General features: G+C 35.1%; 1 protein-coding gene across 2 annotated transcripts; it reads right to left on the bottom strand.

The window, feature by feature from the left end:
- Positions 1–7,883: 7,883 nt before the first annotated feature.
- On the bottom strand, positions 7,884–21,093 carry nmur1 (neuromedin U receptor 1). Of its 2 annotated transcripts, XM_020700469.1 has the most exons (3): positions 20,982–21,093; positions 14,811–15,727; positions 7,884–12,170 (listed from the first exon to the last, which is right to left on the bottom strand). In XM_020700469.1, the coding sequence occupies exons 2-3, from the start codon at positions 15,724–15,726 to the stop codon at positions 11,779–11,781; spliced, it is 1,308 nt and encodes a 435-aa protein (XP_020556128.1). In that variant the 5' UTR covers position 15,727; positions 20,982–21,093; the 3' UTR covers positions 7,884–11,778. The 2 variants fall into 2 exon arrangements, with proteins under 2 accessions (XP_020556128.1, XP_004085122.1); XM_004085074.4 differs by lacking the exon at positions 20,982–21,093 and having other exon boundaries at positions 14,811–15,861.
- Positions 21,094–21,610: the final 517 nt, after the last annotated feature.

Genomic DNA, 21,610 nt, shown 5'->3' with positions numbered 1-21,610 from the left:
CTATTAAAGTGGGTGGTGAGGAAATGGGACTTGAGGCATGCAGGTGGCACATTTCTACTTGAATCTCATTTCATGCTAATAAAGTGAACTTGTAAAAGCAATAAAAGCAACATTATGGCTACTTCCTACTCTCAAAGAAACATTTTCCAGAACGTGCGCTTGTAAGGATACAATGACATTACACGGTCTTCATAATTATGTTGATTTTTGGCACAATTGGATGAGCAACAGCTGTCCCTATTAAAAGGGCCTCAAAGAATGATGGGACTTTTATGAACTCAATCCAGATGTTCAAAATGAGTAGCACACAACTAAATCAAGCAAGGTGGAGGGTTGATTTATTAAATTCATACAGCAAAAGGTCTTTATGCAAATGTTTTCTATAACCACATGGAAAGGGGATGTAGCTGTCCAGCAGCTTTGTTGACATTTAGTCCACAGAAATGCAACAGGATAAGCAAAGCAACAGCTGGATGACTGAAAAAGAAAAACATTCAACGATTGATGGGCGTTGCAATGATCCATTAATGAGCAGACTGTAATCTGATCAGGATCTGATGACGGTTTTGCAAAAAAAGAAAATGAAATCCTCCAGATAAATGTGAGTGAGTTTGCCCAAATTAGCCTAGATGAAACTTTAAAAGCCACTTACAGCAACCAATAACCTATATTTTTATTCTGTAAAATCTCATACAAACTACAATTAAAATCTCAACATGTAATAAGGACAGAAAGGTTTTTCCTGTTTCTTTTGTATTTATAGGTATTCAGCACCCTTATGGACACTTTATTTATAAATGAGTAATAATTATTAGCCTGCATGAATTGCAGTCCTAAAAGTGAGTCCGCTTTAATACATATCTGTTAGTGTAATTATGGACAATAAAGGCTTACAGTTTCTATGCAGTTTTTTTGGTGTTCTTTCCCTCTAAAGCAAACTATTTTTCAGTTTTCCTTTTGTCTGTAATTGACTATATTTCACCCTATTATTGTTGTAAACAGAAAATTTCATTCAAGCAAAGACATCTTTATGATTAATATTTATGTAAAAATGTACATGTAAATAAGTTCTGATGTTTTTTTTTTAGCAATATGGTGAAACAAATGTTTTATTTTCAGTGGCTGTCAGGCCACATCATGTGATATTTTAGCGTGATGTGGGAGTGACAATGCTGAAAAGAGGGTCATAACAGCAAGAAGGTCAATTTTTCATCTTTCTCATGAAGACGACGAACCAAATGCAGCAATGTATAAATAGCTTCCATGAGATCTAAAGTTAATTCATACTTGTGTAGTTAGGTGCAAAGCTAGCATCATAGCAACAGACTCACTGGTTTGGTTTTGTCAGTGGTGCCAGTTGACTATCTTCAAATTTCTTTCAGCGGTTTTAACCATGCACTTTATCTAACTTTTACATATGGGAAACAAACTGTTAGATCACCATAATTGCTTGTTTCTATGATTAAAGTATGAAAATTAGATGTATTTGTTTCATGATTATGTAGAAAAACACAATAATTTCGTATACATGTATATGCCTGGAAATGTTATCTGAATCCCTAAGCATCAATTGATTTTGTGCATCACACAGACTTTTAAACTGCAGCATTTGTGCACATGGCATGCTGACAAATGAATACATGCATAAATGGTAAATGGGATTTTTTTTAACCATGCCTTTTATTCTCATCTTTTTGGTTTACTAAAGTTTGCTTTAAGCACACAATTTTGAACACATACATTTTTACTTACAAACATGTCTGTTTTATATTCTGTCACACCAGATCGAGTTCAAGAGACGAGTTTTAAGGAAAAAATTAGAAACAAGAAGTTTCATCTGATAAATGTTCAGATCAAGTGACTTGTGGACAGAATTGTTGGTAACAATTTTTAATTTAAAATTTAATTTAATTTAATTTAAAACAATGGTCTCTCTTATAAATCTTAAAGGATGAAAATTTAAATTCATCAAATTTGAACCAATACAAATTATATTTTGTTTTGTGGCACTGAATTCCATTCAAAGCGATTCTTTTCATAATGGAGGAAAACCAATTGTCTTTGTTTTCCACATGCACAGCAAAGAGGGACTTTTTCATGTCAGTTACCTGCCTGGTGGTCACAATGTTCCTGCAACAACATTTTGATTGAAAGAAATGGATTTCCACACAATTAAAAAGTATACTATTTGAGGTTCTAACAATCTTTTCAAAGGCTGGTTCAGCCCCTTATTATTGCAACTGCAGGCAATAAGAACATATTGTGCTTTCAAGATAGAAACTGGGAGCGTGAGCGTGCCCTGCATGTATTACCATTTGTTTTAAGAGCTTGGCAGTTGCTAAAGTATCCTCCATCAAATATGTATGTTGATACAACCTTGCAATTTAATATGTGTTGATAGAAACAGTGAGGCTTTAGCGAATAAATGAATTTGACACAAATGTTTTTTCACCCAGTGTATGCAAAACAACTTAATTTAATGTAATAAGCTGATTTATATAGAAAGTAAAAAAAATAAGATCATAAAAAGTGGTGCAAGTGTGCAGGAAAAAGTCTAAATTTTGTGAACTGACCTCACAAAAACCATCTAAGAAGGCTACATAAAAAAACAATGGTGCAAAGAAAAAAAAAGCATCACACAAAATATTGTTTAAGTCATTTTTTAAAGTCTACTTACTTGTTTTTATCTCCTGATAAAGAACATCACATGCAAGTAAAAACAAAAAATATGCTGTTTAAAAATAAAATGTTAAAATGTGCACTCTAATACAATAAAGAACTATAAATATGAATTGTTCATTGAATTTTTCATTATTTTTCTAAAATGGGGTCAGTGGTTTATATTTGGAATCTTTTGATAAATAAAACTAATTTTAAGGTCATTAATGTGTCTTACAAATTTAAAAGTGGCTTTGCTATATCATTGTTTACTATTAACCTGCTAATTGCAATTTATATGATTTATAAAGCAATTGTATGAATTAATTTAATAAAGCTTGATTGCATTTGCATGGAAGATTGAACAAAATAACTTATGCTGTAACTAGAAAAAAGACAAATATAAAAAGATTTCAATTAAACACAAAGGACATCCCATTCCTAAATAGGAAAGTTGCATTAAAGAACACTCTTTTTTTCATTTTTCATTAGCAGATTTTAGCTCCACAACGGAAATTCTCTCTAATGGCATTGCTGTCCTATTTCATTGTGATCAACTCTTGGAATTAAAAACATGTGTTAACACTGAGAACAAACACTTAATTTAGAGCCAAATTCCTTTATTTGACTTTCCATCTCTAAATTATTAATTAAATTAATAAATTAAATTAATTTAATTTTTTAGTCTGAAACTGTGCTAGAAGTGAAATCCTTTTAAAAATCTGTGTCAAAAATAGAGATAAATACACCGGACAGATAATCTCCATCCTCCTCCTCAGAGTGCTTAATGGCAAAAAACTTTATGAAAAAAAGGCATACTGACCAGCCTTTGTTTCGCCCAAACTGTCATTGTGTGTCAATTCAATGATATAAAATAATATGACTTTGGTTTATGGGGTTTGACTTAAATCCGGAACAGAGTGTGGTAGTTTAGCCTAAAAGATGCAGACATTTACTTGTTGCGTAGCTTTAAGGTTACCGAATGAATTCTGTAACTGATGGGATGAAATCATGCTTTTATCTCTAAGAATCACAAAAGCACATGGCAAAACAGCACTTTTTCAGGGTATTCTGTGGCAAGTAATCTATCTGTTATGACCACCAGTTGCCTCAGGCAGTGCATCTCAAATGCACATTCCTGCTGGCACCAGTTGAACACTCCCTCAAAACATGCAGCAACTGTGGCATTGCACTGTGTGTTACAACTGAGTGGCCTTTTAGTGTTGCCAGAGTAAGGCACACCTGTGCAATAATCATGCTGTCTAATCAGCACCTTGATATGGCACACCTGTGAGGTAGAATGGACTATTTCAGCAAAGGAGAAGAGCTCACTATCACAGATTTAGACAGATTTGAAAACAATATGTGAGAGAAATGATTATTTTGTGTATGGACAAACGTTTTAGATCTTTGAGCTCATCTCATAAAAGATGGGAGCAAAACAAAAGTGTTGCGTTTATGTTTTTGTTCAGTATATGAACGCTCATTGATGATTTCAAATTATAACACTTCTATGCTATTAAAATACATTGAAAGAGTAATCACAGGTTAGCATTGATGAAAATGCATGAAAACTTTTTTTGTAAGCGTATGACGTACGTTCCTGAACTTGGGGACTAACCTTCTATAACAGATTAAGGTTTGGAGGTTGCTTCTATTTCTGTTGTCTCCTTATCATTCAGATTGCCGTTCAGTAGGTATACAGGCAGGTATCTAGGTTTTTTAAAGGGTACATTTTTTCTTCACAACAAATCACTTCAAGTGCTGAAAGGCCTTTTTCTAACATTTGGAAAAACACTAAACAAAAGCCTGACCTCATTTATTTTTCATAGATTTATCTGAGGATATGTATGGAAAAGTCTATTTGAAGCTTCCAGTGAAAAAAATAGAGCTTTTTGACATCGTGTTCATCTCTACAGTTTCTGTTCTAAACTGCATGGAGCTCTATCCATTTTAGCCTAGGAATGTTTCATTTCAAAGTCTAAAGATGCTATCATGACTTCAAGTACTGATGCTCTTATCGAACATTCTCCCTGTTTTTAAAAGAAAGTGTCTATCACGTAATTTTCTAAATACGTGTGGCCAGCCCTGGACTTTTTTTTTGGCTGCACAGACCCAGAGGAAGGGTGAAGGTTAGAATTAAACCACCAAATGGTTCCTGCGTGCGGCAGTTTCTGGAGCTCACTGCTCTTCCAGGGGAAGGATCAAATATGGAGAGCACATTTCACACACCTAGGTGCGTGAATGATAATGGGACTTTAACTTTAATTTTTAATACGTGCAACCAGGAACACAGTGCAACCTTGAACACACTTAGAATATATGCTGGCAATGCACATTTTATACGTGTGGTCAAGATAAATTTCCATCACTTTTTGTGCTGGTCTCACGGAAATACGTGTGAATAGCAACAGGCTTTTTAAAAATGTAAATAAAGAGAAATGTTCTGTCTTCATTCCAATGATGTGACATTCAGTAGATTTAATTGCAGGATTATAAAAAAGTGAGACACCTTTTTACCTAATTAAAAAATTAGCTCAGTTAGGTTTTTTTTTGCAATAAAAACTCTTGATATGTATGTAACCTTTTTGGTCTTCAGGCTTTATAAAGTTGACCGCACGCCAGTTCAAATGAAAAGGGCTAAATAACCTTGAAACTTTGGTAGAAAGGCATTATGCAATATGAATATAGAGAACCCTTTTTTTAGGGTTTACAGCCACTTTATATGTACTGTCAGAAATTGTTATTTAGAAACCTGTACAAGCTTTGAGGAACCAAATGGAGATGACTAGAAACAAGAAAGAGAAGCTACTTCATGTGTTTTGCTCTTCTTGAACAGAATACTACTCTGGGATTCTTGGTCTGCAACTGTTTTTTATTTTTGTATATATTTATTTATAACTGATGAAGTATAATGATAAATTACGACATACAAAGTAAAAACAAGTCTTTGGAAGAAGCTTGAGAACTTATCGATTCTAAACCCCTTTTTTCAGTTCAGTCCAAACTTCTATTTAACCCTTGTGCTATCTTAGATGACCCCACCCTTACATTAACGTGTTCTCCCTACCATGACAAAGGTGGATAAAGGTGGAACGATTTCATGTAATCCATGGACACCAGTGAAGATCACAAATCATTGAAGGAAAAAGGTTCAGAGCACTGTCTAGTGGGTCTAGATGACCCAACTCCCAATGGAAAAGTGCCTATGATAGCACAAGTGTTAAACAGTAAATTTACAGAATTACAAGAAATAAACACACACCCTGAGAACGATCAATTATGGTCAAAAGAACAAAAAAAATCTTTAAACTTCCCCAATTATCAAAAATACTGAAAATACTACAGAATTTCTTTTTAGTGTGCAAAAATGAGCAAATACATATTTTTTATTACATTTAGAATTTCAACCATTTGAAAAGAATAGCTTCAAGTACGAGTTTCTTTGTATCCTACTTTCTAAAAGTGTCTGAAAAATAATGCACCCAGGTCAGAATCCTTTGCCCTTTAAGCTAAATGTTGCTGAGTTGGCCGATGTTGGTGTAATTAGCTTTTTTGTGACAAAAAAGGAGGTTTTACATATTTCAAAACATAAAAAGTAGTTGTAGTTAACACAAAGACTACGTCACACACGGATAAATCCCATTTCAGATAAGTATTTTATCCACATTTACATGTTGGATGTGTGAAACATCCCTGATTTTTTTCCTCCCTGTTTTTGAAGCCTTTTTGTTCAATTTCGTGGGCATAAAGTAAAAGAACGGAATAACCAGTGAGGCAGGGCCATATGATGTCAGTGAACAGAGGTAGGGGAGTAGTCAAATTGGATTTTTTCTGGTCAAAAAAGATACCTTTGTGTCACAGACACAAGTACCGTACATGCAATTTACAGCATCACTGATGTTCTTAGGCAATTAATAACATGAGTGGTACTCCATAATGTTCTGTTCCATGCTAAAGGCCATCTTTTGAATTAACAAGAGGATTTAGGAGGCTTGGATGAAGAGATGTTTTTGAAAGAGATAGGAAGGCATATTTAAAGTCTGGAGGGGAAGCAAGCTATTATCACAATGATTAGAAAAAGTTCAACCAGGTATTGGTTGAACTATATCTGAAAGCCGATTCTGGAAGAATCAGACTATAGAGAATTTAAGAAGGGCACAAAGAGCATCTTATTTCAAAGTTGAGATAGCCCCTATAAAGTACAATATTCTACTTACATTATTAGATGATAAAACTGTAGTTCTTATTATCTCGTACATATTTTAAGAGATTCTTAATATAGCTTTTAATTGTTATTTGCAAGACTGTTTACTAATGAGTTGTTCGGATAAAACAAAAAGTTTTCTTTGAGAACCTTTAATAACAGGATGACCAGCTGTCATCACTTCCAATTATGTCTTTCACACTTACCCAATTAGTCAAAGTGTTGGTTTATATGTATTCACTGCATTGTGTTTTGTGTAAGTAGCTGTTTCCTTTTGTGTGTTTTTTGTCTCATTTTTTATAGCATTTTCTCCAAAGTCACAGGTCTAAAAAAAAAGAATCTATCTATCTATCTATCTATCTATCTATCTATCTATCTATCTATCTATCTATCTATCTATCTATCTATCTATCTATCTATCTATCTATCTATCTATCTATCTATCTATCTATCTATCTATCTATCTATCTATCTATCTATCTATCTATCTATCTATCTATCTATCTCTCTCTCTCTCTCTCTCTCTCTCTCTCTCTCTCTCTCTCTCTCTCTCTCTCTCTCTATTATATATATCTATATATACCTATCTATATATCTATATATAGATAAAGATATAGATATATTCTTTTTTTTAATATATATATAATGAAAACAACTGAAGAGTCTTAGTGGACTTCATTGAAATGAAAAGAAATAACAAAGGTGTGCCACGTGCCTTGGTGGGATTTTGCAGCTACTAATATGCCGAAAATCCTAAAATTCAATATCCTGATAAATCCAGGCATCTTTGGAATTTGCACCATATTTTATATCTGATACTTGCCAAACAGCACATAAGAAATGAGTCTTGATGAAGATTTAGTGCTTTTAAAACTGTAGTTATATCTATAATAGTTTAATTTATCCTGTCAAACTAACTGGAGCAACAAAATGTAGAGTGTAAGTGCATGGAAACAGCAAAAAAAACAAGTAAATATGTTTTTTGATGAAAAAGGAGGTAAAATTAGTTTAATTGCACTGCTGTAAAAGTGTGGTCGTTGTCTCATAATAAGAAATGACTCATGTCCACAGTCACATGCAGGTAACTACATAATGATGCACATAAGTAAAATGTCTTTTATTTTTTAGAGCATGAATATAATACATTTATTCTACAAAAAAAGCTGTTTGCAAAGGTTTAATTGGGATTTAAATGTTGGCAGTGTTGTATTAGTTATTATGTAACCAGTACAATTCTAGACTGATTGAAAGCCACGTTTACCCTGTTTGACAATTGATATACACTGAACAAAAATATAAACATAACACTTTTGTTTTTGCTCTCGTTTTTTCACGAGATGACAAACCTATGATGTCTAAGTCGGTGATAATGACTTTTTAAAAATAATAATAATCCATCCATGTCACAGGTGTGCTGTATCAAGATGCTGAGTAGACAGCATGAGTTTTGCACAGGTGTGCCTTAGAGTAGCCACAAAAAAAAACCCACTCTAAAATGTGACGTTTTGTTTTATTTGGTTGGTCTGGGGACATCTCCATTCATGTTTTTGTTCAGTGTATAAGACATGCAAATCCAAGGATCACCATAGGCATTAAATTGGATAACAATAGGTTTATTAAATACAACAGGGATCAACACCAGTTAAACATGGCTGTCATCACGACTAAAAGCTTTGCAAAGCCAGGAACGATGATGGCAACCAGGAACGTGCTGAGATTGTGAATTTTACACAATACATTCAAAACAAAAGATCTCATCATAAAACACATATATCATATGACAGAAATCCACCACACTAAAAGACGTGAACAGTAGAAAAGAACCCAAAAGAAAAAAAAAACAGATCTGAAGATCATTACTGGTGCTTTTACGTTCCAAAGTAAAATGATCAAACATAAACATTACAGTAATAACCATCACATGCAGCTGAGTGTCCATTATCAAAGCAGGAGTTTGAGACTTGAAATAGAAATACAGTTTACTTGACCTACTCAGATGACTAAAAGTTCTGAAAAAGCAGCAGTCATCAACATGTTCAATGGATAAATATTCCTCAGAGTTCAAATATTGACTATATACAATGGCACACTTTTTACATTGTCCACTGAGCCCCACAGAATATGTACAGATTTACACCAGACACCATCATTACTTGTCCCCGTCTGTAGCTCCCATCTTCATGACAAATTTCTCTGCTCACTTTGGTATTCTGGATGATGAATTTGGGAAAGTGGTTTAAAAGTTAATTTAAAGTAATTTAGTCAGCGTTGCCTCTCACCAGAGGGGTTTTTTATGAGAAAAGGGGTTAAAGCATTTGGCACTTGGTTCAGTTTGCTCTTACACTTGGGAAAACTGAACTGACTCAGAAAGTACTGGAGTTACACACTGCAGTTCAAATAGTGGCCTTTTTCCTGGAAGAAATCCAGCCAGTCGTTATACTCTGAAGTGTTTCGGGACTTTTTCTGCAGACCCAATTAAACCAGTTACACAAACTCCCACATACAACGCCCACATGTCTTCTGGTCTAAAAAAAAATAAAACCGTTTTCTAATAACCACTGATGCTGTGACACTTAGCCAAACTTGCAGCATGAAAAAAAAAACCTTCTACTTTAACTTTCTGTTGTGTCACATCTTCTGCAGATATGACCTCTCCATAGGACGTCACCTGGAGTGATATGTGTGTGTCAAAGCAATGCAAATATGTTTCCTATTTCTCATTTAAGCCAAAGTGTATGTTCCACCCTAAACACATTAAAATATTATTTAGTGAGGGACTCTGGCTATAATATGTGGCAAGAAATAGAGCAGACACATTTAAGTAATATAGGTGCTAAAGAGACATCATACTTGTGGATGTTTACCACAAGCTTACAAAATGGATCTATATTACAGTTCTGTTTCTAGAGGGAAATTCAGTGGCACTGCTCTGGAAGCCACAGGCAGCAACCAGAGTGAATGACATTTCATGTAACTTGAAATTTTCTTTTCTTAAAATGAAACTTAACTACCACTTTTAGTTTTTCTTTAAATTAACAACTAGTTCTGTTTTGAGGTGTTTTGGTGCAGTTTTAGACATCAATTGTTGCCCCACGCAAAGCATACACATCTGAAAAAGGTTTGAAGACGATTATAAAATCGACATGTAATCTGTAAAACTATAAAATACAAGTAATTTAGAAATAGGATTCACATACTCATTTAGAGATTATAAAAATATCAGCGCTCGTGAAGTACGCTGTTTTGGCAACGTTTTTGCTTCCTTTCTTCTCTTTTGACACATTTTCCTGCTAGATTATTCCTCAAATCTCTAAATTATCTCTCTGATAAATACAATGTAAACAGAAGCTACTTAAAGTTACTTTGCAACACTTTCAGTCAGACCTGCTCTATTTTGCACACGCACTGTTGCTTGTGCTCAGTACACGTTTGGTGGGAGCCATGCTTGAGAGAGATGGTTTTGCTCTCCTTACGTTCCAGACATCTGAAATACACCCTTTCATTTTTTTCAACTACAATTTACACAAAAACTCTGTTCAGGTTTATTACAGAATTAAAAATAACTAGTTTTCTTAGGATTATTGTTTTCATTGTTGTAACCAGTAATGACTTGTTTTTTTTAATGAGGGTTGCAGATATATGAACAAACCTCTAAAACTCCTTTTTCCCACCAAGGTGTTTACACTACAGTCGTGCAGCAGCACTGACTAGGAGCGGTGGCACTTCATATAGAAATCACTATAGGAAGTCAGAGAAATCCCACTGCAACCGTAATAATAAAGATTAATTTAGATGACAAAACAATTCTATTGAGTTACATCCCCTATTCTATTTTGTTGAAAGACTGAGATGAATCTTTCAAATTAGTTGCAATGAACCCTGCTCTACTATGAGGAGCTTTGACATGCTGCAGTGAAAGGGGAACGGCTTTTGATGTAAGTTGTGCTTTAAATTACTGAGTTAAATGCAACAGCTTATGAACTTTTTACCTTGATTGAATATGATTAACCGAACTTTTGTGGGCCACACATTTTTTAAAACGAAACCCTTTTTCTACCCCCACATTCATACACCCAAACATTTCTTTGTGTAGTTTATAAATACATTCATCATACAGATGCTAAAGTTTTCAACATAATCTTGTAATTTGACACTGAGCTAAGAACATGAAAAATAATGTATCCATGAAACAGCTATTATACAGCTAAATGTACTGAAATTACCTGCTTTTTAATAAAAGGAAAATGGTGCTTTTATACTGCCAGACCATAAACACATAAAATAAAGCACACAAATGACATTTTCTGGAGCAAACAACCATCTAATGAATCAAAAATAGACAGATATATTCATTAATAAAGTATACTGTGTAGTTCTCAAATCGTATCATAGAGTTTAATACATTCACAATGAAGATAAGCACATTTTGTGTGTTTATTTGTTTACCTTTTCACTGACCTGTACCAACTTGTACATTTTTGCTTTTTTAAATGCTATTTTTGTAGTAATATTTTGAAAAAAGTGCTTACTAATCAAATTATCATTTAAAAGAGTTTTACTGGGTAAGACATGTAGTTGTACATTCACAAGTCGTACTTCAAAGGTTGACAATTTCAATGACTTAAGGTTTTCACAGATGTTTGTAGAAAAGGTAGGAGGTTGTGTAAGTGTATGAGTGCTGGGTGAACAATACATTGTCCAATAGTTTCCTAATGACATCCTATAAATAACACACGCTGTCTGAAAGCATCTGTGCAATGATTCACCCTTTTCCACAATGCTTCCACTCAGATGCCACTTTGACACAAACCTGTAGATAATGGCTGCAGATTACACATGATGAATGCACGGGGTCAGAACAGACATGCCCTCCTAAACGGCATAACCACTGCACATGACCTCAGATCATTTTGCTAATATTTTTTTGATTCAGTAATCTCGTCTTTCTTTCTGAGTTCTCCATCTCCGCCCTCGGTTTCAACAGCGGCGGTTCGGTTGCTGAGCGGTGCATCGCTGAGGGTGCTGCGCAGTGTCAGCCGGGTGACACTCAGAGAGTTTTTCCTGGGCGTGATGTTGTGCTGCCTGTGGCACATGACCTCCTTGAACATTTCTCTGAAGCGTGTCGACATGAGGTTGTAGAGGATTGGGTTGACTGCCGAGCTGAGATAGAAAAACACTCCCGAGATGATGTGCACATACTCGAAGATTTCCCTGTGGCTGTCAGTCCATTCATTAATGAAACTCCACATGAGGCGGTCAGTGTGAAATGGTGCCCAGCAGATCCCAAAAACAACAACTAAAACAACTAAAAAGAAGAAGAAAAGAAAGAGAAATTCTCATGAGATCCACACTCATTAGATTGCCAGCATGTTATGACTAGTCCTGATTTAAGTGCTTCCCTTGAGGCTATGCGTCATTTATGGGGCTCTTTATCATCATTTATCCTGAACAATCAGTCTTATTTAATCCTCCATATCAAGCTAAATACGCTAAGGACATCTCATCTTTTAAATGCCTGTTTTAAAGCATTTCTGAAGATCCCAGCGCTCCTCCTCTTTCAGTTTTTTAAAGTAGCTGTCATAAAATAAAAGATTAAAGATCACTCAGTACTGAGAAGCATCATAAACAAAAGCAGATTGATGAAAAAAATGTCCTGTTCCAAAAATCTTTGATTATTCCTTTAAGATTTCTAAATTCATTCTTGAAAACTTGGAAAGACTGAATGATGGACAACAAAATCAAATTGAATCAACAATCTATTTAAATTTGAAAAAAGAGCACAATTTTTTGAAAGCAGTTTTTAGTAAATTTGTCAAAAAACAGTTTTGACACTTCAAAGACCATCCTGGTGCTCCATGCAGGAGCTCCTGTGAAATATTAATACCCCTTTTCATTATCAGTCATAAATTGTGACCTAAATTTAAAGTTCAGGAACAATCATTTCTAATTATATTACATTTTAATCAACTAATTTGCAAAGTGTTTCGTACATACATAATTTAATATGTACTTTTAAACTTTATTATTTACTATTTTAATTACTTAAAATAGTGTTATTGGTTGCCAACATTAAACCTGTGCTTTTCAACCTTAAAGTCCTACTCCAATCATCCCCTGGTCTTTTTTAATGCATACCCAGTGCTCTTTAATTATGATTATGCCGTTTCTAGCAAAATAAATTAATAAAAAAAATAAAAATGTAACGTTCGAGACAGTCAGAGTGGTAGTAGTTCATTAAAAATTCACCTCTGAGTTGTTGGTGGGACTGTTGGCCCATAACTGAGCTATCTGTCTTTCTGTTTACATGCTCTCCCACTGGTTTACAGGCCCCCACACTGCCAACCTAACATAACCAGTGGAACAAAAATGCCAAGCAATGTTGGAGCCATGCAGCCGTACAGTTTTGAGCCAGATGCCAGCTCAGACAAGGAAAGCCAGAACGTACACAGATCTAGTCATCAACAAGTGGATGCATCAGACTGTAGCAGGGAGCTTGTGGCCTGCCACAAGATACTGATACAATCTTTTTCAAACTGCTTTTTTCCTGATTTACAATGATTTAAAAAAAGACAAAGTCAGAAATACCATTTTAAGCTTAATTATCTAAATAAATGTCTTCCATCAATAGGAAAATGTTACAAGAACAAGTTAACACCATTTTCATCCGAGTGGTTCTTTAATCAATACCAGAAGTATACAAAAGCAACGTTAAACAGCCCTTAAGGAGCACAGTTTGGCTTCTAAGGAAGGTGTTGATGACGTTAACATTAGTCTCAATATTTAGGACAATAAACATAATGAAAACAGATTAAAACATATTAAAATTTCCTTAATCTATCATCCTGATGCGCAAAATGCAGCATCCATCTAATCTAATGAATTCTATTTAGAAGAACCTCCCCCTGAAATCTTTATAGTCAAGGCAGTGTTTTATTTTCTGTCAAAGAATAACTACAGATGACTGCATATGATGATGCTTTAAGTAGCTATCATCGGCGTCTGGCAGTAAAATTTAGAGCCTTGCCTGCTGGGAAGCTGCATACCACACTGAGCAGGAGGCGCTGGGAGGTGAATTGTACACTCATTGTTGTCTGCAGATGAGATATGAGCCCAACTCCAAAGAGGGTGCTTTCATTTGCATGCAGTTCTCTCCTCTAAGCTTCTTGGAGCATTCATTCATCACAACTGTTCAACAAACCACTGTTGGAGTGGTGTGCAAGCAGCATTCACCCTAAAATGCATCTGCTTGGAGCCAATTTAACTTGTGGTTGGCTCATGGTTGCCACGAAAACATCTAATTTCATCCTGATAAGCATCACGCTCACACTACATTTATTTCAGAATATATCAAGTCTTTATTAATTAAAAAACACTCAATGCCTTAAAATTCATAATGGAGCTTTTATTTTATCAGATATGAACAGATTTGGACTTTACTTCAGTCTATTCCAAACCTCGAAGCAACCGTTGCATAAAACGTTTCTTTTAAGAACATTTTGTCAGATGCATAAAAATCAAATCATGATACAGAGATGTGTGAAGAACAAATAAATAAATACTCCACACATAAATGCACAGCGTTTTTAAATCAGCCTGTCTCATTAAATCGCAAGCATACACTTCAGTCGTAGAGCTCATTATCTTATGCTATGCTCAACTGTGCCATAATTATTTGTGACATTACTCAGAATGTCAAATGTGAGTTTGATGGCATATTTTTGTGTATGCAACAGTTATGTTTCCAACGAATATTAAACCTGCCACTAAACTTTTTTCTTAGTTTCTTGACATTCTTACTCTGTTATTCATTTTGGACAAACTACATGTGCACCACATCTGTGCAGACTTTAGGACAGAAATGGCAACTCCCCAAAATTGCAATCTGCTTCACTCTCTGTACTTTTTAAAAATGTAGTGATCTCCTAAATACGTTTATGATACTCACATAACATCTTTGTGACTTGCCGGCGCCGTATCTTCTGTTGCCGTGTGCGGATATTACAAAAACTTTCCTGTCCAAACCCAGACTTGGCCTCCAGTGCTTGGTGCATCTTTTCACGCTTCAGCTGCAATCCAATGAGCATGTAGAGAACGCTGATGGTGAGCATGGGAAGAATGAAAAACAGAAAGGTGGTGAGCTGGATGGTCAGGTTGTAGATCCAGCGAGGTTTCACCAGCGTGCATATGGCTGAGTCAGGAATCTCTTCATTTCGGTTTCCAGCTGGCCCGGTGGAGGGAATGTGAAGGATGCTGATTCCATGTAGGCTTGTGTTGGGAACAGAGCACAGCACTGACACGCCCCACACTGTAAGAATGACCCTCTTGGCATGGGTGCGCGTCACAACATACTTTGCTTTTAGTGGGTGGACCACGGCTATGTATCGCTCAATGCTCAGCGCTGTCACATTGAGAATGGATGCCAAGCAGACCGTTTCAAATAAGAACGTTTTGAAGTAGCAGCCTCCCTTCCCGAGGAGAAAGGGGTAGTTTTGCCACAGCTCATACAGTTCCAAAGGCATACCGAGCAGCAGTACCAACAGGTCAGACACAGCCAAGCTGAACAAGTAGTAGTTGGTTGGCGTCCACATGACCTTGTTGCGAGCAATGACAGTGCAAGTCAGCATATTTCCTACAACGCCAACCAAGAAGATGACCAGATAGCTCAGGAAGACGGGAAGGAACACAGATGATCGGCGTGGGCCAAGATACTTTTCTAAATACTCTTCCTCTGTCAGACACGCATTATCCAGATCAATGAGACTGCCATTCACGCCAGAGGTCAGGTTGACACACCTCTGTTCTGGGGAACAAAGCCACTCCTTTTCAGTGATTGGATCAAAGGAGCAGTTGGCAGCTGACATCCTGCATGAGAAAGCAAGAAAGGGTTTATTGGTAACAGATAACTGTTTGAATAATTCCAAATGTTACAGGACAACAGAACAACAATCAATAAAAATAGTTCTAGTGTTAAATGTTCCAGCAGATGTTCCAAGTTGTGTTATAAAGACAGGTTCTTTTCAGTCCTCTGTCAGCCTTTGGACGGAAAAACAAAAAATTCAAACAGAGAGACAAATTTCTAATTTACTAAGGGGAAACAATCAAGAGTTGTTTGCGTTTCAACAGAAGCACTATCAATGAAAACATCAATGTTGGCTGCCCTCCATTTCATTGGTGCATGACAGAAATAATTGTAGAATGGATTACTTAATTTGACAAACACCTGCTATACTGACATTTCATTTCAGGTGCCGTCCATTCGTGCACATTCAAATGTTAGTATTTGCTCAAAAATCACAGAGAGATTAGGTAATAGCAGAAGTCACAAGATGATCAAGGATATGACTTTTAAAACAGCAAATCTTTTCACAATGTGCAATTTTCTATACTCATTGAAATGGTTTGACTTCATAAAACAAGTAAGAAAGAAGACCAAGGGCATTCATTTTCTTTTCTTTAAATAATGAATAAGTTTGGGTCCAGTTTGTGCTCTCTCTCCTATCTGGTTTGTGATTCAAACCATGTGCCATTTTCATTGTGATTCTTGAGTCTCTCAACAAGAAAATGATAAATTGTGTTGTACTTATAAGCTTCTTGAGACTGTTTTGAGTCCCTAACAGGAAGTGGGTGCATTTTTTAGGACAAGGGATCCCAGAACTTCTCGCTGTGCAGCTTCATTTGCTCAACACCCTGTTTGTGTTGCTGATTCTTCTTTCTTCAATTCAAATGTAGTCAACCCCCTTGCTGACCATCATTAGTACTGATACACCTTTTCCTCTGTGTTTGAAATAGTTTACCTTGAGTTGAAAACTCTGTATATTCTTAATATGATAAATTAGTATTTTTTAAAATGTAGCTTTTTAAAAATGTAGCTTAAACTATACACATTTGCTATATCTTTTTTTAAAAGTCCAATGCTCAGATTTGTTCTGTGCAATAATCCTCACAACTCTGATGTATGTTTAATTTTTTTTTATGTTTCATTAAAAAATTGACATTAAGATTAAAAAAGGTTCATTGCTCTGAAAATCACCAGTAAAATGATATGATTGTTTTAAACAGGATAATCTGTATAATGAGACACACATTTAGATGCCAACAGAATAAATTACTTCCAAGTGACTATCACTCTAAAAATAATAATGGATATTAATAATAACACAATTACAACATCCATAAGATGAAATATTTTTCTTAAGAAAATAGCATGTCTAGAACAACTTTACTGCACACATCCTTTTGAAAGTGTGTGACGTTAAAAAATAAACAGATGCCCGCCCTAATAAAACCCTAAAACAACAACAGAAGCAAAAAAAAAGTGCATTTAAATGTATTTAAATATTCCATATCACTAGTGTTTTTCTTTGAAAATTCAGGATCAAGTCTTGGTTTGTCCCAAAATCCATTTTGATTAAATGTATTTTACATCTCAGTGACTAAGATTAAAAAAATAATCCTTTTAATAAAGTTTATTTGAAATGATTTTCCACAAAAATCAGCTGAATTAAAAGGAATCGTAGAAAAGATTCTTATGAATATTCTGAAGGTCTGTGCAGAGCCACGGACAAGAAATGCGTCAAAGTTAACCTAATCACTTTCTGCAGGACGTGAAGCCAAAACTTGTTAGAGGAAACAGCAGTAGCCTGTGATATAAGGTCTTAAGACCAGGTACTGGTGAGGAAACATGCAGAGACTGTATGGCCTTCTTTAACACACAGAAAAAACCCATCAAAAACACACACATTTGTTTTTCTTTGTGTATTCCCACTGGCAGAATGCATTTTCTAGCCACTGACTCTAACCCTAACCATCACAAATGACTGATTTATCACCATTTTTATCTAGCCATAACTCTATACTACCCAAAAACCCTAAAACTAAGTTTTCACCTCAAGCATGATTTACAAAAGTCTGAATCTGAAAATTGAGAGATTGTTGTAAATTCTTTAGTATCTAAATATGAATGCATCTGAACAGATATTGAACAAAATAGTATTACAGTTCAACTCCTTAAGTTACCAAAACACAAATGCAGGCTACCTTTAGTTGAGAGGAATAGCACTTTGCGTGTCTCCTAACCTCCTCCTATGTGTGCAGGCTTGGATTAAACATTAGAAATGATAAACGTCAAATATTTTGTTAGAGAAAAGCTGTTGCCTGTGTTAAACATTGGGTTTTTAAATCCCAGATGGATTTCCAGTCCAACTGCTGAGCAGCTTTTCCTGTATAAAGAAGATGATTACCTTACATAGGCAAACATGAGCTGACCTGTCAGCTTCAAATTATACAGTCAGCCCCTTGAAGGATGTTCCAAAAGCACTATAAAAAGTCTTTACCTGATCTAAAATGCTGCTGCCAGGTACTGATGAATAATTAATTAGTCCTTTATTCATGTCTCATAAACCCCATGTAACTAAGCAAATTCCTTACATTGAAGTGAAATCATTCCTGCTTTTAACATTTATTCTATTGTATTGAAAAGACTGTTTATGCCTTTAAACATTGTTTTTCTATCTTAAAATAGTATTATCATACACAATAGGCAAAAAGACCTAGTGACCTAATGATGCCATGAAAACCTGTAAAACATATTAGATATTGACCAAAATCTGAGCAATAAAGTCACCTACAGTCATTGGTCTTCAGGTTACAATCTAAAATAACTTAGAAATAATTAAAAGACTATAATAAACTGACATTCTCTGATCACCTTTACTTCATTTTTCTTGTAATCCAAAACTACTCAGGATTAGTATTGCTTTGAAGCCAACTGTTGAAAATATTCTCAAAGCTAATTTTACCTTTTGATCCTTTGCACATCCGGCCCATGCTTCTGATCTGTACCCGGAATTCAATTTGCTTTAATATTTTCGGAATCTCTCAAAGCAACTCCACCTCTAAGCACATTAAGCTTGAAGTGTCCTCGGAACCGACGTACACAAATGTTCCTGTTAGCCCCATGTCTTGCCCCTTTAAGTCCTTGAATTAATCAAGAATCTTTGAATCATTCATAAACAGGTTGCACTGTTGGTCAAAGAGTAATTGTTGTCTGATTACTGAAAGCAATCAAAGTACGTTATCCTTCAACTTGAGTCTATTCCAATTTTTGCTGGCCTCTCCTCCTAGGTGAAAACAGCTATCAAGATGCAATCAAACGTACTTTGTAGAACTTGTGAGAAGTGAGCCATTACCTTTGGTACCAAAAGATAGTATAGTTTATTTATAGTTACTATTTTTCTAGAAAAACATTCCCCAAGGAAATGAATGAGACCAAGTGATTACCTTTAATTTTTCAAAACCTTGTGTTAAATGCCGGTGTCTTCTAAAGAAAACCTACCAGAAGCATTCAAATAGTTGCTTTCAGCAATCAGACACGCAATTTCTTTAAATGAATCTAGTGTTATAATAATTTTTTCTTTATTTGAAGGGCTATATAGAAACCTGGACAACATTAAAATAAAATAAAAAACACAATCTATTATTATTATATGTTTTACATAATAAAACAGCTCAGACATTTTTTCCAGGGCTTAGAAAGAATTCAACAATTTTATTTTGGTGGAACCGATGAAGGGTTATTGTTGTCTTTTAAAAGAAAATATCAAATTTAACTGGGAAATGGTTTGCAATTCACAAAGTGGTGGAAAGTACTAGAAAGACACATTTGATGTGTTGTCAGAGGTTTTTCTATCGCCAACAGATGATGCTGACATTTCGCCAAGATGCAGTTCATCCTTAATAAAAGTTTTCAAAATGGTTGAGATACAGTAACTAGTTTGACATGTTATCATACCATTGCAGTGTGCACTTCCATTGAATTACAAATATTCAACCGGCATGGTAGGTTTACGTATCAAGTAAGTTCATTTGCACCTAATATTCTATTAAATATGGGGGGGAAATAAGCAAGGGGTTGTTTTATGTTATAATTTTTATTAATTAGCTCAATGATTTAATGCCACATTTTCATATTTTAAAAATAGTAAAAAAAAGTTAATAGAGAACAGTCCATGTTTTCTGTAAAAGTGTATAAGTGGCTCATTCAATTGCTGCCTATGTTTTACCACTACAATCATTTTTCCTCTAAGCATATGCCACTCTATTATAAACCTTTCTCCCCCCATTCCAATTTAGAAATGGGTAGAGAAAGGGTGGACAAATTGCCACAGATTTACTGTTTAGAAAATTATATATATTTGCCATTTCCTCTTGCAATATATATAAAAAAAATATAACAATATTAGCAGTTTAAGTAAAAGGGAAGAGATCTATGACATGTCCTTTATAGACAGAACTAAATTGATGTTTCTGTGATATTTTCCAATCCTGAACAGTGAATTTTCAAAGCAACTTGGAGCCTGTGTTATTGTGTTATTTTGATCCATTTAAAGACAGAGATGGTCAGTCTTTCCATGCTGTCTGAGGAAATTGAGTCTTTATTAGAAATTGTCCAATTTTTCTCCAAATAACAACATGCTGATTTTAGGCAACAATGAAAATGTTCCCCTAAAATTTTTCTATTTTGTTTATTCATAAATCTGCTGTATTTAAAGCAGAAAGAAACTGAAAGATCTAGAACAAGAGCAGGGTATTTGTATCTGAGGTTGACAAATTAAAGCTGGGTAACAATCACCCTGAAATTAAAATCCGAAATTAGAATCATGTTTCAATATTATGTTTCTCTTGTCTACATTTTGAAGGTCATTTAAATAAAATAATGTATCCAGTCAGTTTACTTTATTGAGGAAGGTTCACTGAGGTACTAGAATTATCAAATATAAATTGTTTTGCACAAATTAAATGACATGAACAGCTTTTTAAAAACCTTTTAAGAATAAAAAAAACGAAACTGCATGTCAATATCGGCATGTTTGAGCCAGTCAACATTGGATATTTGGATATATATTTATCTTTTTAAATGTGTGACTGGAAAAGGTTAAATTAATGATAAAAGTACATGCACACACAAGAACAAGTAAAGCAAAACGAGTGGTTCAACATAATTGAGGATCATGCCAATTACACTTTCTGTGAAAAAGAAAGTGATTTTCTGTATAAATGTCAGATATGTTATGTTTATCCTTTGAATCGGAAGCTTTTGTATAAAGAAAAATCTTACCTTTAATAATCTTTTTTCATCAGGTTGCTTGCTTTGGGCAAAGATTAGTCTTGAGTGTGAAGAATGGGCTTGTCACCGAGCCCTCTGTCTGTTGCTCTCTCCTCCAGCGTCACTTGCACTTCTGCATGCATATGGTGCAAACACTCTCTTTCTGTCATCCTCCCTCCCCTCCACCCTCACACAAACATTTAAACCTACATGTGTATCTCTGACTACATATCCACTCAGGATTAATCTCTGCAAGAACATACTTGAGGTGCAAATAAAACCAAAAAATGCCTTTTTATTTTTTTGTGTGTTTTAATGTAGAAGTCTTTGTTTTCATACTTGCTGTAGATTTACTTTAACCCTCAAAGTGAAGTTTGTTTTTCTATCACGGCACGGAAGCAGCCGAGGCTCCCATGGTGCAGCTGTCAGAGTGGAGTTCCTGCTCATGTCTGATCATCTTCCATGTGGAAAGGCTGGTTGAAATCTCAAGGTGAAAAGATGCAACTGCTACGGCCTTTCATGAAAGGCAATGAGACTGGCCCTCTTTGTGTCAGTCACTTTTGACTTCCCATCCTGCTCAGACAAAAAGACTCTTAGTTAAACAAGCAGACCAATTAGCACCTGCTTGTCATTGCTGTGGG

This window comes from Oryzias latipes, chromosome 4, assembly GCF_002234675.1.
Source record: "Oryzias latipes chromosome 4, ASM223467v1".
NCBI lineage: Eukaryota > Metazoa > Chordata > Actinopteri > Beloniformes > Adrianichthyidae > Oryzias > Oryzias latipes.
Note: the sequence above shows the minus strand (reverse complement) of the source record. Positions and strands in the feature narration are given on the sequence as shown.